General features: G+C 44.4%; 1 protein-coding gene across 1 annotated transcript in view; it reads right to left on the reverse strand.

Moving 5' to 3' along the window:
- Positions 1-16,894, reverse strand: part of rev3l (REV3 like, DNA directed polymerase zeta catalytic subunit) — a 99,426-nt gene that overhangs the window by 25,704 nt on the left and 56,828 nt on the right. The window contains 5 exon segments of the mRNA XM_034162452.1: positions 2-990; positions 1,521-1,663; positions 1,841-2,078; positions 4,532-4,660; positions 5,058-5,209. Of these exon segments, the coding sequence (XP_034018343.1) occupies positions 2-990; positions 1,521-1,663; positions 1,841-2,078; positions 4,532-4,660; positions 5,058-5,209 (1,651 nt within the window).

Below are 16,894 nucleotides of genomic sequence, written 5' to 3' on the forward strand. Positions count from 1 at the left end.
CTGGCCTCTCAGAGGTAGCACTTTCATCCGTGTTCAGCTTCATCCTGTGTGCAGCTGCTCCTGACCGATTTTTGCTTAATTTTAACCGAGACCTACGAGACTGGGCCTGGTCTAGTTTACTAAAGCTATCAGGCAGCTTCTTGGCTCCAGCTTTCTTCCTACTTAGGCAGTTGGAGAGGATGACACTGGGGAAGAACTTGTAGTGTGCCTCCTGCTGGGCCACAATGGTCTTCTCAATCTTGTTCTCCTGATAGTCCTCATACCTGATTTTGAGTTCACCAATCTCTCCCTCCTCACCATCCTGAACCACATCCTCCTTTTGATGATCAAGGAACTCCTCCTGCATGGGTAAAGGGGCTGGAGAGATGTTCCTCAGGATGGGGCTTTTACTGTCCTTCTGGCTCAGTTCCTGCTCTGTTTTTGGAGAGCAAGTTCTCAGCTCTGAGTAACAGAGAGAGAAGGTCCTGTGGTTCTGAAGAATAGACAGACAGTTGCTTTCTACAGTATTTATGCTGCTGTACGTGTTCTTGCTTTTGCCAACATTTCGGTTTCCAAAAGGGAAGTTTTTGAGATTTGTCTTATCCAGAACTATGGACATGTTGTGTGCATCATAGGTGTACCGCGGTCTCATGTCTTCTTTGTCTACACAGATCGGAGACGCCTCAGAGTGAATGGATATCTTGCAGGGGATGGGGTGTTTGACTGGAGGGATATAAGGGATCTCGTTGTTGACCTTGAACCCAGTTGAACATTCAGTGTTGCTGTCCTGGCTGCTCTTCTTTGAGTGAAAGTGCTTCTCGAGGGGTTGATCTGGCTCCAGGGCATGAACTGGTCTGTGCTCTGGGTGCTTGCAGTCAAGGAGGATGTTGGCTGAAGACGGAGGCTCCAAGTGGACCGTCTCCCTGGGGAATGGATTCCTCTTAGATATCATGTTGTCTGCGACGATAAGAGATGACTGAGTCCTGGATCCACTGTCTGTTAACGATGAATCTAGAGACACAAACAAAGACAAATCCCTCAATAAACAGAGAGTTAGGCAGTTTAAAATGTCAAACATTCAAAAAGTGCTGGTAAAACCGATTCACCCTCTTGGGTTTTTAGTGGGTTTGTTTGCTTTATGACATCACAATGAATAAAAAGTGGCTCCATTATACAATAACTTTAAAAACTATATATATATAAAAAACTACAATAAACAGTGGCGGGGTCAGGTCTGGGGGCAGTCCGTGAGTGCCCCCCTACACACACAACCCGCCCCTTAAGGGCAGATTTTTGTTTGCCCCCAAAAAGACACAAAGTTACTGGAATACCGATGCTCTTCTGCAAGAAAACATTTGATTTTTGAGTCTTTGCAGTTGCGACATTATCAGTGGAAGTTGAAATTTGAGGAAAAATAACAAAAAAAAAAACCAAAACAAAAAAAAAACAAAAGGTATGTATTTCTCAAAGTGCTGCGAGTTTGGGTCACTGTGCAGTTCTAGATGAACTTCGTGTACCCAAGAGTCCAAGCTGAGACTGACCGCTGTTCTCATCGGCAGCACCGTCAAGCTGAGGGATGGACATGTTGGCAAACAGAGAGGTACTCCCACTCCACTCCATCTCCTCATCAGAGGACGCCTGCGGCTCATTACTGAGGCCGGAGTCCGCCTCCTTCACACCCGACCTGGACGGACCAGAACGCAAGAAAAACAACAGAACAGCATCAGCGCGTCGTGTTTGTATCCTGAAACGTCAGTGTGATCATTGATCAGTGATCAATCTCCAGTCGCCCTGAAGTCTCCAGGGGTCCTGGATGAATTTCTAATAATCGAGGAAAATGATGATGCTGTTAATAATTCACCTCTCTAAGGACGCGTGTTCGGGAGCGTCACTGTCCCACTGCTGTGACATCACTGCGCTCAGATCTGCTTCTTCCTTTTCCCGCTCTGGCCCCGCCTCCTCGTCGTCACTGTTGCAGTGGTAGTTCCTGGTACCGGGAAGCAGCTGTGACGGGAAGCTGTGCCCCGTGTGGGTCCTGCAGAGACCGTCGCTCTCCAGGCCGGCAAGCAAATCAATGATGGCGCGGTCTGAAGTGCTGTCTGCAAAAAAAAAAAAAAAAAAACAACAAAAAAAAAACAAACAAACAGCAACTCAGGAGGCGGCAAAACCCGAGATCCACCAGAAACCATTTACCCAAAACTACAAAACAGCAAATCAGGAGGCGGCAAAACCCGAGACCCACCAGAAACCATTTACCCAAAAACTACAAAACAGCAACTCAGGAGGCGGCAAAACCCGAGACCCACCAGAAACCATTTACCCAAAAACTACAAAACAGCAAATTAGGAGGCGGCAAAACCCGAGACCCACCAGAAACAATTTACCCAAAAACTACAAAACAGCAACTCAGGAGGCGGCAAAACCCGAGACCCACCAGAAACCATTTACCCAAAAACTACAAAACAGCAAATCGGGAGGCGGAAAAATCCGAGACCCACCAGAAACCATTTACCCAAAAACTACAAAACAGCAACTCGGGAGGCGGCAAAACCCGAGACCCACCAGAAACCATTTACCCAAAAACTACAAAACAGCAACTCGGGAGGCGGCAAAACCCGGCACCCACCAGAAACCATTTACCCAAAAACTACAAAACAGCAACTCGGGAGGCGGCAAAACCCGAGACCCACCAGAAACCATTTACCCAAAAACTACAAAACAGCAAATCGGGAGGCGGCAAAATCCGAGACCCACCAGAAACCATTTACCCAAAAACTACAAAACAGCAACTCAGGAGGCGGCAAAACCCGAGACCCAACAGAAACCATTTACCCAAAAACTACAAAACAGCAAATCAGGAGGCGGCAAAACCCGAGACCCACCAGAAACCATTTACCCAAAAACTACAAAACAGCAAATCAGGAGGTGGCAAAATCTGAGACCCAACAGGAACCATTTACCCAAAAACTACAAAACAGCAACTCAGGAGGCGGCAAAACCCGAGACCCACCAGAAACCATTTACCCCAAAAACTACAAAACAGCAAATCAGGAGGTGGCAAAATCTGAGACCCAACAGGAACCATTTACCCAAAAACTACAAAACAGCAACTCAGGAGGCGGCAAAACCCGAGACCCACCAGAAACCATTTACCCAAAAACTACAAAACAGCAAATCAGGAGGCGGCAAAATCTGAGACCCACCAGAAACCCAAAAACAACAAAATGGCTCCTTTTGTCTCTCTGTTATTATTGGTTAAACACATTCTATAATCAGACCGTACCCGTTAAACTATCAGAACACTCAGCCTGTGGACTGGATCTGATGTTCTGTTGCCCAGAAACAGTTTGGTGAAGATGTTTTTGTCCAATTTATGGAACAAAACCATGTTTAATTCAAAGAGGTAAAAGCATCAATCAGATTGAAATTTGTCTTTTTAAAAGTGACTATTTCTATAAGAAACACAGAAACACAACGGTCACACCAGCAACGGATCAACAAGGGCCAGCTAACATGCAGCACCAGGTCAACCACATGGAACTAGTTATGAAGCATAAACAGGTACAACTTTGTAAAACATTCACCAGCAGTCACGCTGACTAGACAACATTATTTTTACCTTCCTTTAAAATAACACAGTAACTGTTGGTCTGTGTGTCCGTCATGTGGAGGGTTCCAGAGTACCACCCAACAGTCGCCGGAACAATCTGCTCCAAACTTAGCATGCAGGCTCAACTGGGGGTGAGGCAGTGCATACTTTATTATTGTCCCAATCGGACCGGAACCCTGAAAGTTAGTGGGGTCATAAAAACACTCCTAAAAGGAGACCTTTTCAAGCAAATACACACAGTCTGTATATCCACAGCTTCATGTGTCATATCGCGTCAAACATTTCTACATTTTTACAAATCATGGATTTATTTTATAAGAAATTGTTCAGTCTTCACCAGTTGGGGAGATGATGGTCCAGTGGTTAAGTGTTGGGATGAGACCAGAGGATCCTCAGTTCAAATCCCAGCCTGACTGGAAAATCACTAAGGGCCCTTGGGCAAGGTCCTTAATCCCCTATTGCTCCCGGTGTGTAGCGGGCACCTTGTATGGCAGCAGCCTGACATCGGGGTGAATGTGAGGCATTATTGTAAAGCACTTTAAGCAGTCCATTTACCATTTCACCTTTTTTCAGGACGACTCAACCTAATCATGGGTTTCTCCTATTTAACTTAAATTCTGCCAAAAGTAAGTAACCAGCTATAATAATCATCTCTAGGATGCGAACTGATGAGATTTTAATCAATATTGATGTCATTATCGATTCTGACTGTTAGATTCCTGATGAATTTTCATTGTGGAAAAACTGTTGCTCTACAGTCAGTTTCCTTGTTGCTGTGTTCAGAACAGACGTGCACAGTACAGCGGCGCAGCCAGAAATGAAACCTAACGCACAAAGGTCGGTGCGTTCACCTTCTCTCAGCACGGGTTAGAATTTCACATGAGTCTGAGAAGAACTTGGTCAGACGCGGTTCAGAGAGTAAAGACAAATCGGTCCAAGTACCCAGTAACGGAGAGGGACTGGACGCCTGCGACAGTGGGAGGAAGGTCTGACTGCTCTCCAGGAGACTTAATATGGCCTCCTCGTCAACAACCGCCTCCTCTGGGACGTTACCACGGCTCCCCACGGAGTCTGCCAAGACACACAAACAAACAAACACAGGAGAAAAAAAATGACTGTGAGCATCATTTTACAGACAGTGAAAGAGTTCTACAGACAGCAGAGTGCACACGCACGCACACACACACACACACACACACACACACACACACACACACACAGCAGTATTTAAATGGTTGCTCGTGAGGTCAAGCCACGGCAGCTGAAGTTGCTGCTGGCTCACACACAAAACCTGCAGAAAGGCTCACAAGCCTCAAAGGCCGACAGAGCACAAGAACAACTGGATCTACTCCAGATAACAGCAACACACAGCAGCAAAGTCCTTCATGTGGGGCTCAGAGATCACAACAGCACAATCAGGCAATTTTTTTTGGTCATTTCCATCACGTGTGCACGTCAGTAAACAGACCGGCGTGGCCTTGCTGCGAGTCCCTGTGGACCTCCACGGCGTTAGCAGCTGTGCACTGAAGCTCCTCTGGAGTCACAGAGTCAGGATGGAGCATAAATTCTTCAGGGACGTCCTCCTGGTCCTCCCCGTCAGCCACCCCGGATCCTTGGGTCCTGATCAGAAACAAATCAAGAACTTTCAGAAATGACTGATTTTCATCCATGAACAGAACACACAACAATGTGACATTAATGAAGGAACATTATGCAGATTCAGAACATGTGAATTTTCCATTTCTATTCCTCTGTTAAACAAGAAAAACCTGCTGTTTGCAGGCAGGTTTTAAACCTCACAGCCATTTATTAATGAGAGGACAAAAGTAAGAAACATCACAATCCACATGTTAACCAATAAAACCCGTTTAATCTGAGACAACCCACAACTCACCAATTTGCTCAAAAATCATCTTTTGTAATAAATAAATCTGTAAAAACAAATTGACACAGTTATCACAGCAGAAACTACAGAAGTCAAAAATCATCTTCAGGACTTCACAGTTCCAGCAGTCATTCAACTAAACCACCTGCACCTTCTGTCAGGAAAAATAACCAAAGTTTAAACGAGTCATTTCACCAAAATCACGATAGTTTAAATGTCATATATATATATATATATATATATATATATATATATATATATATATATATATAAAAAATCAATTTTATTTATATAGCGCCAAATCACAACAAACAGTTGCCCCAAGGCACTTTATATTGTAAGGCAAAGCCATACAATAATTACGGAAAAACTCCAACTCCAATACATACATACATACATACACATATATATATATATATATATATATATATACACACGCCGGAATTCCGCTCCTCTTTCCATGACAAAAACTCCTGTAACAGTGGAATGTGCCGTTCATTTCTAAACTGGACGCTGTCTTGATCCGGTATGTCGTCTGACTAGCACAGAAATTGTGAAAAGACGTGGACATCAGCACATTAAGACAGACGTGTGGAGGAGTTCCGCGCGTCGCGGTGGAGCTGTATGGCACAAAGCAACGCCGTGATGAAGCCTTCCAGGACATGTTCGGGCATGTCCAGCTCATGCACAATCACAATTGGATAATCACACGACTGAAAAGCAACCGGAATCCATCTGAAATCCACCTGAAAGCCGTCCTGTAAGACCAACACGGGGGTGGTTTTGTGCCGCGTCATGAACGGCTCCGTGGCGCGTCCCTCCGCTTTTCTTTCCATGAAAAAAACTCCTGTAACAGTGGAATGTGCCGAAAAAGTGCTGATGTCCACGACTTCTGCCTTTTTGTGAAAGTCAGATGAGGTCCCAGATCAACAAAGCCTTCACGTTGGAAATGATCTGGTTGTTTCAGCTGGGTTTGAGCATGTCCATCGGCGCTGCTCTCAGCAGTTGTGGGCTGTCCTTAAAGCGGCAGTAACACTCCTTAATCTGTATAATCCCCATAAAATCGTCCCTGAAAGCCATATTAATTTTCCCAACGGTGTCCACCTGGAGGTCTCTCACAGTTTCTGGAAAAAAATTGATGCAGCAAAGCTCCAAATCGTTCAGACATTTATTCGCAATAAAAAAACAATGAGAGGGTGGACCACTGCTCACACAAAGCCTGCTCACAGGCGAATGACGCAACCGACAGGCGTGAAAAAACTCACGCATGCGCACGAAGGTTCAAGCTTGGCTGATGCAATCACACGTGATTCAAATCCATATGGTTTTTGAAAAAAATAAAAAGGTCAGATACTTTTCTAACAGACCTCGTGTATATATATATATATATATATATATATATATATATATATATACACTCAACAAAAATATAAATGCAACACTTTTGGTTTTGCTCCCATTTTGTATGAGATGAACTCAAAGATCTAAAACTTTTTCCACATACACAATATCACCATTTCCCTCAAATATTGTTCACAACCAGTCTAAATCTGTGATAGTGAGGGAGATGTGTTGCACTGCATGAGGGAAATGGTGGTCACACCAGATACTGACTGGTATCCCCCCCAATAAAACAAAACTGCACCTTTCAGAGTGGCCTTTTATTGTGGGCAGTCTACGGCACACCTGTGCACTAATCATGGTGTCTAATCAGCATCTTGGTATGGCACACCTGTGAGGTGGGATGGATTATCTCAGCAAAGGAGAAGTGCTCACTATCACAGATTTAGACTGGTTTGTGAACAATATTTGAGGGAAATGGTGATATTGTGTATGTGGAAAAAGTTTTAGATCTTTGAGTTCATCTCATACAAAATGGGAGCAAAACCAAAAGTGTTGCGTTTATATTTTTGTTGAGTGTACATACATACACACACACACACACACATATATACACATCTATATATTGTTACGGCCCTGGGCCTTGTGGGCTGGGCATTTGATTGTTTGTTTTTGCCCTCTTCTTTGTCTGCAGGGTGCTCATTTCCGCACTATAAAGCTCCGCCTGTTCTTCCACTTAGTTCTTCCTCTCTGCTGCTTCAGGTCCTGACGTGCTGCTGCCGGGCTCCGGGTCCTTCGACATGCACCTTTGAGTTTGCTTTTTAATTTCACATATCACACATCTTCGCATACATACACGTACAATACATCCAAACACCTGCCTTCACCACCGACGCTGACATTCACACCTCATCTTTGTTTTTTGTTAAATAAATTCTTATTTTATGCACGTTACTCCGGCATGGTCTCCATTTTTCGTTATGGCTTTGAACTGGTCATAACAAATTGGGGGCTCGTCCGTTTTTAGGTTTAGTAACATGTTGTAGTTTAAGTCATTTTGTCTAAACCGTGTTTCTGTTGTGGATTACGGTGTTGGACTGGGTGCTTGGGCGTATTGGATAGCTCTTGTATTTTGTCGGCTTTTGGCCTTGTCTGAGTTATCTGTGCATTCTGATTGGCGTGTGTTGGGGAAGCCCATGATGTCATTTTCCTTATTTGGTTAGTTTGCGGTTTTTGGAGACATGCCGGAAGTCAGGTTCGGTTGCGTTGTTTGTGCAGCTTGAGGGAGCATTTTTCCATGGTTTTGGGATGCAATGCGTTATTTTGTGGAGACTTGGAAGGTAAGTGTGAATCCTCTGATGTGCACTGGTGTTAAGTTTAGACAGGTGTCCCCTTGTAGGTTGTAGCGGCATTTCCCAACAGGGGTTTCATCACGGGGTTTTTTTTTAGTGTGGAGGTACGGCGGGTGGAGCTTCCACTTTTTCCCTTTCCCTACTTCGGCTCGGGTGCATTTCCGTGGTTTCGTGTGGTTGCCAGCGTGCTGGTCGCCTGTAGCGTGCCACTGGGTTATAAGTGCTTAAAAACCCACTGCTACGCCTCACGAAGACTAGGGTTGAGTTTGTAAGTTGGTGGGTAGGTAGTTTAGCGGGGGCGTCCTCGTCTTTGGTTGGCTATCGTTAAAGCCAGCGGTGTGCATTAGACGGATTCTCACTTACGCTTCTGTTTGGTCTCTTGTGAAGTTTTGCCATGGATGAAGTTGTTGAAGATTTTATTGAGTCGCCATGTGAAAATGGCTTGGATGTTTGTACAAAAAAGCAACTTTTAATGTTGGCAGCACATTATAAGGTTGAAGTTGGTACAACTCAGAGAACTAAAGAATATATTAAAGGTAATTTGAAGTCCAAGTTGTTTGAGACTGGTGTTTTAAAGCCTGGTACTGTTGGGCCTGGTGCGTTTGGGGACTTGTCTCTTGTCTGTTGGGATGAGTGCCTCTGGTTTATCTTTGGAGCAGCAGAAGGAATTGCTTTTGTTGAAATTGGAAGCTGAGCAGGAATCTGAAAGACAGCATCATGAGTTGGAAATGGCTAAAATTGAGGTGGAGAGGCGGAAACTTCAGCTTATTGTTGAAGGTAAGCTGGATGGTGTGGAGCGCCCTCTGGGTGTGCATGCGGGAGTTACATTGGATGATTTGGGTGATTTGAGATTGGTTCCAAAATTTAATGAAAAAGACCCAGAAACGTTTTTTTCTTTGTTTGAGCGTTTAGCTGAGACTTGTGTTTGGTCAGATTCTACACGCATGTTGTTGTTACAGTGTGTTCTCACTGGTAAACCTCAACAGGCTTTTTCTGCTTTGAATATTGCTGATTGTGTGGAGGATAGTACTGTTAAATCTGCTGTACTTAAAGCCTATGAGTTAGTGCCTGAGGCATATAGACAACTTTTTCGGGGGTGGAAACGTGGTGAAAAGTCTCATTTGGAGTGTATGCGGGATCTGTTTACTCATTTTGACAGTTGGTGCTCCTCACCTAATGTCACCACGATTTAATTTTGTTGGAACAGTTTAAAAATTCTATCTCTGAGCGTATTGCAGCTTACACTGTTGAGCGTGGAGTTAAGTCTGTGGTGGAGGCTGCGGCGCTTGCTGATGATTAGTATCTGACCCATTCATCTGGGAGTAGTTTGGGTTGCTCGGGTCCACGTGGAGGTTTTTCAAAAAGGCCTGATTTCGAGTCTAGAAATGGAAGGTTTCCACGGGAGTCTGAACAAGTTTGTAATTATTGTCACAAGCGCGGACACTGGAAAAGTGACTGTTATGCACTGAAGTCTCGTCTTAAACAGGGTACTGGTGGTGCTAAGCCTGCCATGTGCCCTCATCTGTTGTGAAGGGGCAGGAAGTGGCAAAGGTTACTGTTAAGCCTGAGTTGGAGTCATATTTGCCATTTATTACTGATGGTTTTGTGTCCCTGGTGGACAGTGAAGAGCAGGTGCGTGTAAGAATTTTACGTGACACTGGTGCTTTTGACTCTTATTGTGGCTTCTGCTTTGCCATTCTCAAATAAAAATTCTGTTGGCTCAGACATTCCTGTTATGGGGATGAGCATGAATGTTTTGAGTGTGCCACAGCACAACATGATGCTTCAGTGTGATCTTTTCCAGGGTGAGGTGGCTGTTGGGGTACTTCCAGCCTTACCTGTGGACGGTGTGGACATGATTTTGGGCAATGACATTGCAGGTAGCCGGGTGTGGGCGGATGTCCCTTCACCTGTGAAGGTGACTGATGTTCCTGTGCTGCGTAATAAGCCTGATGAGCATGAAGTGCAGTTTCCAGACGTGTTCGGTGCCTGTGTGGTGACCCGTTCAAGGACGCAGAGAGATAAGTGTTCTGATGATGACTCTAAAAATGATTTGACTGTGCCTGTGGCTCCCTGGTCTATTTCTTGCAGTGATTTGGTAAAGGAGCAAAAGGAAGACAGCACTTTGGCAGCTTTGTGGGAGGAGGTTTGTTCTCCAGTGGAGGTTAGGAACAAGTCTCATGGCTCCTTTGTGCACAATGATGTGTTGATGAGAAAATGGACACCTCCGTTAGATGAGTTTATTGGTGATCCTGTGTATCAAGTGGTTGTTCCTCTTAAATTTCGGCCTGTGGTTTTACAGATCTCTCATGATCAGTCTGGACATTTGGGGATCAGGAAAACCGTGACCGTGTTATGAGGTATTTCTTTTGGCCTCGTTTAAAAAGAGATGTGTCCGCGTACATAAAATCATGTCACACGTGTCAGTTGACTTGTAAGCCAAATCAGTCTTTGAAACCAGCTCCACTGTGTCCAATTCCAGTTATAGGACAACCATTTGAACATTTGTTAATAGATTGTGTAGGCCCACTGCCACTGTCCAAGTCCGGGGCCTGTTACTTGTTGACTGTGATGTGTCTGTGCACTCGGTATCCAGCTGCATATCCTCTTTGTACCATTACTGCAAAATATGTAGTCCGTGCATTGTCTCAGTTTTTTTCTGTTTTGGGTGTCCCACATGTGCTACAATCTGACAGGGGATCGAACTTTTGTTCGAAATTGTTTGCACAGGTCCTTAAACAACTAAATGTGACACACAATCTTTCTTCTGCTTGTCATGTGCAGAGTCAGGGCGCGCTTGAACGATTTCACCACACTTTAAAGGCCATGTTGCGTTCTTTTTGTGTCCATATGCAGGGTGATTGGGAAGAGGCCTTACCGTGGATGTTGCTGGCTGCTCGAGAGGTGGTCCAGGAAAGCACAGGGTTTAGCCCTAATGACCTGGTATTTGGCCATAAGATCTGTGGTCCCCTGGCGTTGGTACAGGATGGTTGGAGAGATTCTGACCCTCCCAGTAATTTATTGGATTTTGTGAATGGCTTCCGATATAGACTATATTTGGCTCAGGAAACTGCTAAGAAAAAGCTTGCAGGAGTGCAGTTTAAAATGAAAAAGCGCTATGACGCTAAGACAGAGCATAGAGAGTTTTTTCCTGGTGATCAAGTGCTGGCCTTGATGCCGTTGGTTACAGCTCCTTTTCAGGCCAAGTATTGTGGTCCTTATTCTGTGCTAAAGAAGCTGTCGGATTTGAACTTTTTAATTTCTACACCTGACTGTAGGTCACGCACAAAATTGTTTCATGTTAATCTGTTGAGACCTTATGTTGCTCATGAGCCTGACTCAGTTTTGAATTCTGTAGCTCATCCTGTCTGTATGTCTGTTCCATCAGGATCTCCAGTTGTGGCAGAACTCGATGTTGACGATCTTCCTGGTCCGGATGATGCTATTGTAACTGATCGGTTGAAAAATACAGAGTCTTTGGAAAGGTTGGAAAGTTTTTTGGGCCACTTGGCGCCATGGCAAAGAGATCAGTTGGTCCAGTTAATTCACAGCTTTCCTTGTATTTTTGGTGATACTCCATCACACACCACTTGGTTAAAGCATGACATTGATGTTGGAGATGCTAAGCCTATAAGGCAAAGATTTTACAGAGTACATCCTGAAAAACACAATCATCTCGAGGTAGAAGTGGGGTATATGATTGAGAATGATATTGCAGTGCCTTCTGATTCTAGCTGGGCTTCTCCTTGCCTTCTGGTCCCTAAGGCTGATGGGAGTCCACGTTTCTGCACTGACTTTCGTAAAGTAAATGCAGTCACAAAACCTGACTCCTTTCCTTTGCCACGAATGGAGGACTGTGTGGACCAAGTGGGTGGGGCGAGCTTTGTGACCAAGCTGGACTTGTTAAAGGGGTATTGGCAGATCCCCCTGACAGAAAGGACCAAGCAGATTTCTTCTTTTATAACCCCTAGTGGCCTATACTCGTACAACGTCATGCCATTTGGTTTGAGAAATGCACCAGCGTTATTTCAGCGCCTTATGAATTTAGTTGTGCGGGACTTGGAAGGCTGTGCTGTGTACCTAGACGACCTGGTTGTTTTCGCAAATAGCTGGCAGGTTATTTGGAGCAGCTTGGAGCTGTGTTTGACCGCTTGGCTCAGGCCAATCTAACTGTGAACCTGGCTAAATGTGAGTTTGCTAAAGGCACGGTAGTGTACCTGGGTCGTGTGGTTGGCCAGGGCACTGTGAGGCCTGTGCAGGCTCAAGTCCAGGCCATTGATCAATTTCCTTTACCCACTACAAAAAAGGAGCTGATGCAGTTTTTGGGGATGGTGGGCTATTACAGGTGTTTCTGTAAAAACGTTTCTACTGTGGTAGCGCCCCTGACCAATCTTTTAAAAGGAAAGGTAAAATTTGTGTGGTCCAATCCATGCCAGAAAGCATTTGAGCGTGTCAAGGCATTAATTTCAAATGCACCTGTTTTGGCTGCTCCTAGGTGTGACAGGGCATTTCAGTTGGAGGTCGATGCAAGTTCGGTTGGTGCAGGCGCTGTGTTGTTGCAGGCAGATGATGAGGGGGTGAATAGACCAGTTTGTTTCTTTTCAAGAAAATTCAATCGTCATCAGAGGAACTATTCCGTTATTGAAAAAGAAACACTTGCTTTGATTTGGTCTTTACAACATTTTAGTGTTTATGTCGGATGTGGTCCGGTAACAGTTTTTTCCGATCATAACCCGCCGACCTTCCTCAGCAGTCTGCAGTCTCCCAACCAAAGTTTAATGCGTTGGGCCCTGTTGCTTCAATCTTAATGCCTTGAAATACAACATATTAAAGGCTGTGATAATGTGGTGGCGGATGCGTTGTATCAGGCGCATTGAACAACTTTGCCTGGCAGACACCTGTGAAGAGTGGTGACCAGGTGTTCTGCTCTGTTGTGCCTGTTTGTCACAAGATCTTTGTCTAAACTTCTACAACCCCTGGCAAAAATGATGGAATCACCGGCCTCGGAGGATGTTCATTCAGTTGTTTAATTTTGTAGAAAAAAAGCAGATCACAGACATGACACAAAACTAAAGTCATTTCAAATGGAAACTTTCTGGCTTTAAGAAACATTATAAGAAATCAGGAAAAAAATTGTGGCAGTCAGTAACGGTTACTTTTTTAGACCAAGCAGAGGAAAAAAAATATGGACTCACTCAATTGAGGAAAAAATTATGGAATCATGAAAAACAAAAGAACGCTCCAACACATCACTAGTATTTTGTAGCACCACCTCTGGCTTTTATAACAGCTTGCAGTCTCTGAGGCATGGACTTGAGTGACAAACAGTACTCTTCATCAATCTGGCTCCAACGTTCTCTGATTGCTGTTGCCAGATCAGCTTTGCAGGTTGGAGCCTTGTCATGGACCATTTTCTTCAACTTCCACCAAAGATTTTCAATTGGATTAAGATCCGGACTATTTGCAGGCCATGACATTGACCCTACGTGTCTTTTTGCAAGGAATGTTTTCACAGTTTTTGCTGTATGGCAAGATGCATTATCATCTTGAAAAATGATTTCATCATCCCCAAACATCCTTTCAATTGATGGGATAAGAAAAGTGTCCAAAATATCAACGTAAACTTGTGCATTTATTGATGATGTAATGACAGCCATCTCCCCAGTGCCTTTACCTGACATGCAGCCCCATATCATCAATGACTGTGGAAATTTACATGTTCTCTTCAGGCAGTTATCTTTATAAATCTCATTGGAATGGCACCAAACAAAAGTTCAAGCATCATCACCTTGCCCAATGCAGATTTGAGATTCATCACTGAATATGACTTTCATCCAGTCATCCACAGTCCACGATTGCTTTTCCTTAGCCCATTGTAACCTTGATTTTTTCTGTTAAGGGGTTAATGATGGCTTTCGTTTAGTTTTTCTGTATGTAAATCCCATTTCCTTTAGGCGGTTTCTTACAGTTCAGTCACAGACGTGGCTCCAGTTTCCTCCCATTTGTTCCTCATTTGTTTGTGCATTTTAGATTTTTGAGACATATTGCTTTAAGTTTTCTGTCTTGACGCTTTGATGTCTTCCTTGGTCTACCAGTATGTTTGCCTTTAACAACTTTCCCATGTTGTTTGTATTTGGTCCAGAGTTTAGACACAGCTGACTGTGAACAACCAACATCTTTTGCAACATTGCGTGATGATTTACCCTCTTTTAAGAGTTTGATAATCCTCTCCTTTGTTTCAATTGACATCTCTCGTGTTGGTGCCATGATTCATGTCAGTTCATTGGGTGCAACAGCTCTCCAAGGTGTGATCACTCCTTTTTAGATGCAGACTAACGAGTGATCTGATTTGATGCAGGTGTTAGTTTTGGGGATGAAAATTTACAGGGTGATTCCATAATTTTTTCCTCAGAATTGAGTGATTCCATATTTTTTTTCCCTCTGCTTGGTCTAAAAAAGTAACCGTTACTGACTGCCACTATTTTTTTTCTTGATTTCTTATAGTGTTTCTTAAAGCCAGAAAGTTTCCATTTGAAATGACTTTAGTTTTGTGTCATGTCTGTGATCTGCTTTTTTCCAACAAAATTAAACAACTGAATGAACATCCTCCGAGGCCGGTGATTCCATAATTTTTGCCAGGGGTTGTAGTGTTTTAGGTGCCTGGATACCTCTGTGGTCCAAACGTCTACGACAATGTTGTGACCTGGTTCACACATTGTCCACCTTCTAGAGGTACATTAGATTGGCACACTGTTCAAATATTCTGTGGTTTGACTCCTTTCATGAGTTAACATTTTTTGTATGGGGTTTGTAAAGGTCCCTGATGGGTCCCCTTTTGTGGGGGGGGGGGTGTTACGGCCCTGGGCCTTGTGGGCTGGGCATTTGGTTGTTTGTTTTTGCCCTCTTCTTTGTCTGCAGGGTGCTCATTTCCGGAGGACACACTATAAAGCTCCGCCTGTCCTTCCGTGTAGTTCTCCCTCTCTGCTGCTTCAGGTCCTGACGTGCTGCTGCCGGGCTTCAGGTCCTTCGACATGCACCTTTGAGTTTGCTTTTTAATTTCACATATCACACTTCTTCGTATACATACACGTACAATACATCCAAACACCTGCCTTCACCACTGATGCACCTCATCTTTGTTTTTTGTTAAATAAATTCTTATTTTATGCACGTTACTTCGGCATGGTCTCCATTTTTTGTTATGGCTTTGAGCCGGCCATAAAATTATATATATCATTTTTAACATCCCCAATATTACTTAGTAAATTAAATAAATGACCAAAGAAAATAAAAGTAAAGCAAGACCCTCCAGCTGCTCCCTTGTTTTCACTCGGGATCTAAGGTGGATCTGCTTGCTGAATTGGCTCAAGATTTACGCCAGATGTCCTTCCTGATGCAACTCAACATTACATGGAGAAATGTGTTAGGAGTGGGGTTTGATCCAGGAACCTTCCACACTGAAACCAAGCCCACTAACCGCTTGGCCACCACCACTGCAAATGAACAAAGAAAATCATCCTGTTTTTTTTTTCCTTTTGTGATATTCAGACAGTCACACTGCAGAAACTTACATTTTCACCACTTCTAATTACAGAGGTGCAGAACTTGCAGGTGCCGTGAAAAATAAACTCACAGGTGCAGAAAAAGCCCAGAAACTGCTGTAGAGGGTCAAAGGCCAGTGTCAGGAACCAAACAAGTGTCAGCGTGGCAGCGAGCCAGTGGATCTTCAGTGATTTGTCAATCAGTGGCTCTTTACAGCGAGCCTGAATCAGGAAAGCTTGTTGGTTAGCCATGCGCATGTGCACGCAGCCGTATGGGCGGCGGCACGAGCGCTGAGTGCACGTGGGGAGTGTGTGTGAGTGAGACAGAGGAAGTATGAATGGAAAATGGGCAGACAGCCAGCTGGGCTTTGAATCCTGCAGATCACTCTCACTGCACGCCACCACTCGCTTGCCATTACCCACACTGCCCTGCTGCATCGCCTAGCAACACACCACTTAGCAAAACTTAAAAAATCTCTACCAGGGACCGTCAGGAGCGGCACAAGAAAACGAAAACCCGGCGTCACCGTTGATGAGACGGTCGGCAGACGGACTTTGCTTGGAAGTATAAACGTCCTTCAGATGGAACGAGCTGCAGTGACTCACAAACCGCTGCTCAGACTTCAGCTGCTCAGACTTCAGCTGCTCAGACTTCAGCTGCTCAGACTTCAGCTGCTCAGACTTCAGCTGCTCAGACTTCAGCTGCTCAGACTTCAGCTGCTCAGACTTCAGCTGCTCAGACTTCAGCTAAAAGTTTCTCTCCAAAAATCATGAACAGCAACCTGACTGTTGACAAATGATGATATGCAGAAGTAAAAGAAAAATGAGGAAACAATAACTGGAAATATGTGAATTTAATGCTTTTCGCTCTCGTACGGTTCGTTCCGTTTGTGTGCACAAGGACAGAGCTCCAGAGAGCAGTGTGCACGTGCCGCCGTCTGGCTGCTTAATTAGTCTGCCAGCTATCAAGCTTACAGGCAGCCAGCCGGGGCGGATGCCTGGCAGGCATCACAAGATGACTGCAAGAGTAAGCCACACCCCTTCGCTGATGTCACTGGCTCTATGTTGTTGCAGAGTTTGAGGGACGGAGGAAAGAAAAAAAGGGGAAAAACCAGACAAAGAACACGAAAACCAGCTTCAAAGGGGGAACATGATGCTGTAATTAAAATTGAAACATTCAAATGGA

This window comes from Thalassophryne amazonica, chromosome 21 (genome assembly GCF_902500255.1).
Source record: "Thalassophryne amazonica chromosome 21, fThaAma1.1, whole genome shotgun sequence".
Lineage (NCBI taxonomy): Eukaryota > Metazoa > Chordata > Actinopteri > Batrachoidiformes > Batrachoididae > Thalassophryne > Thalassophryne amazonica.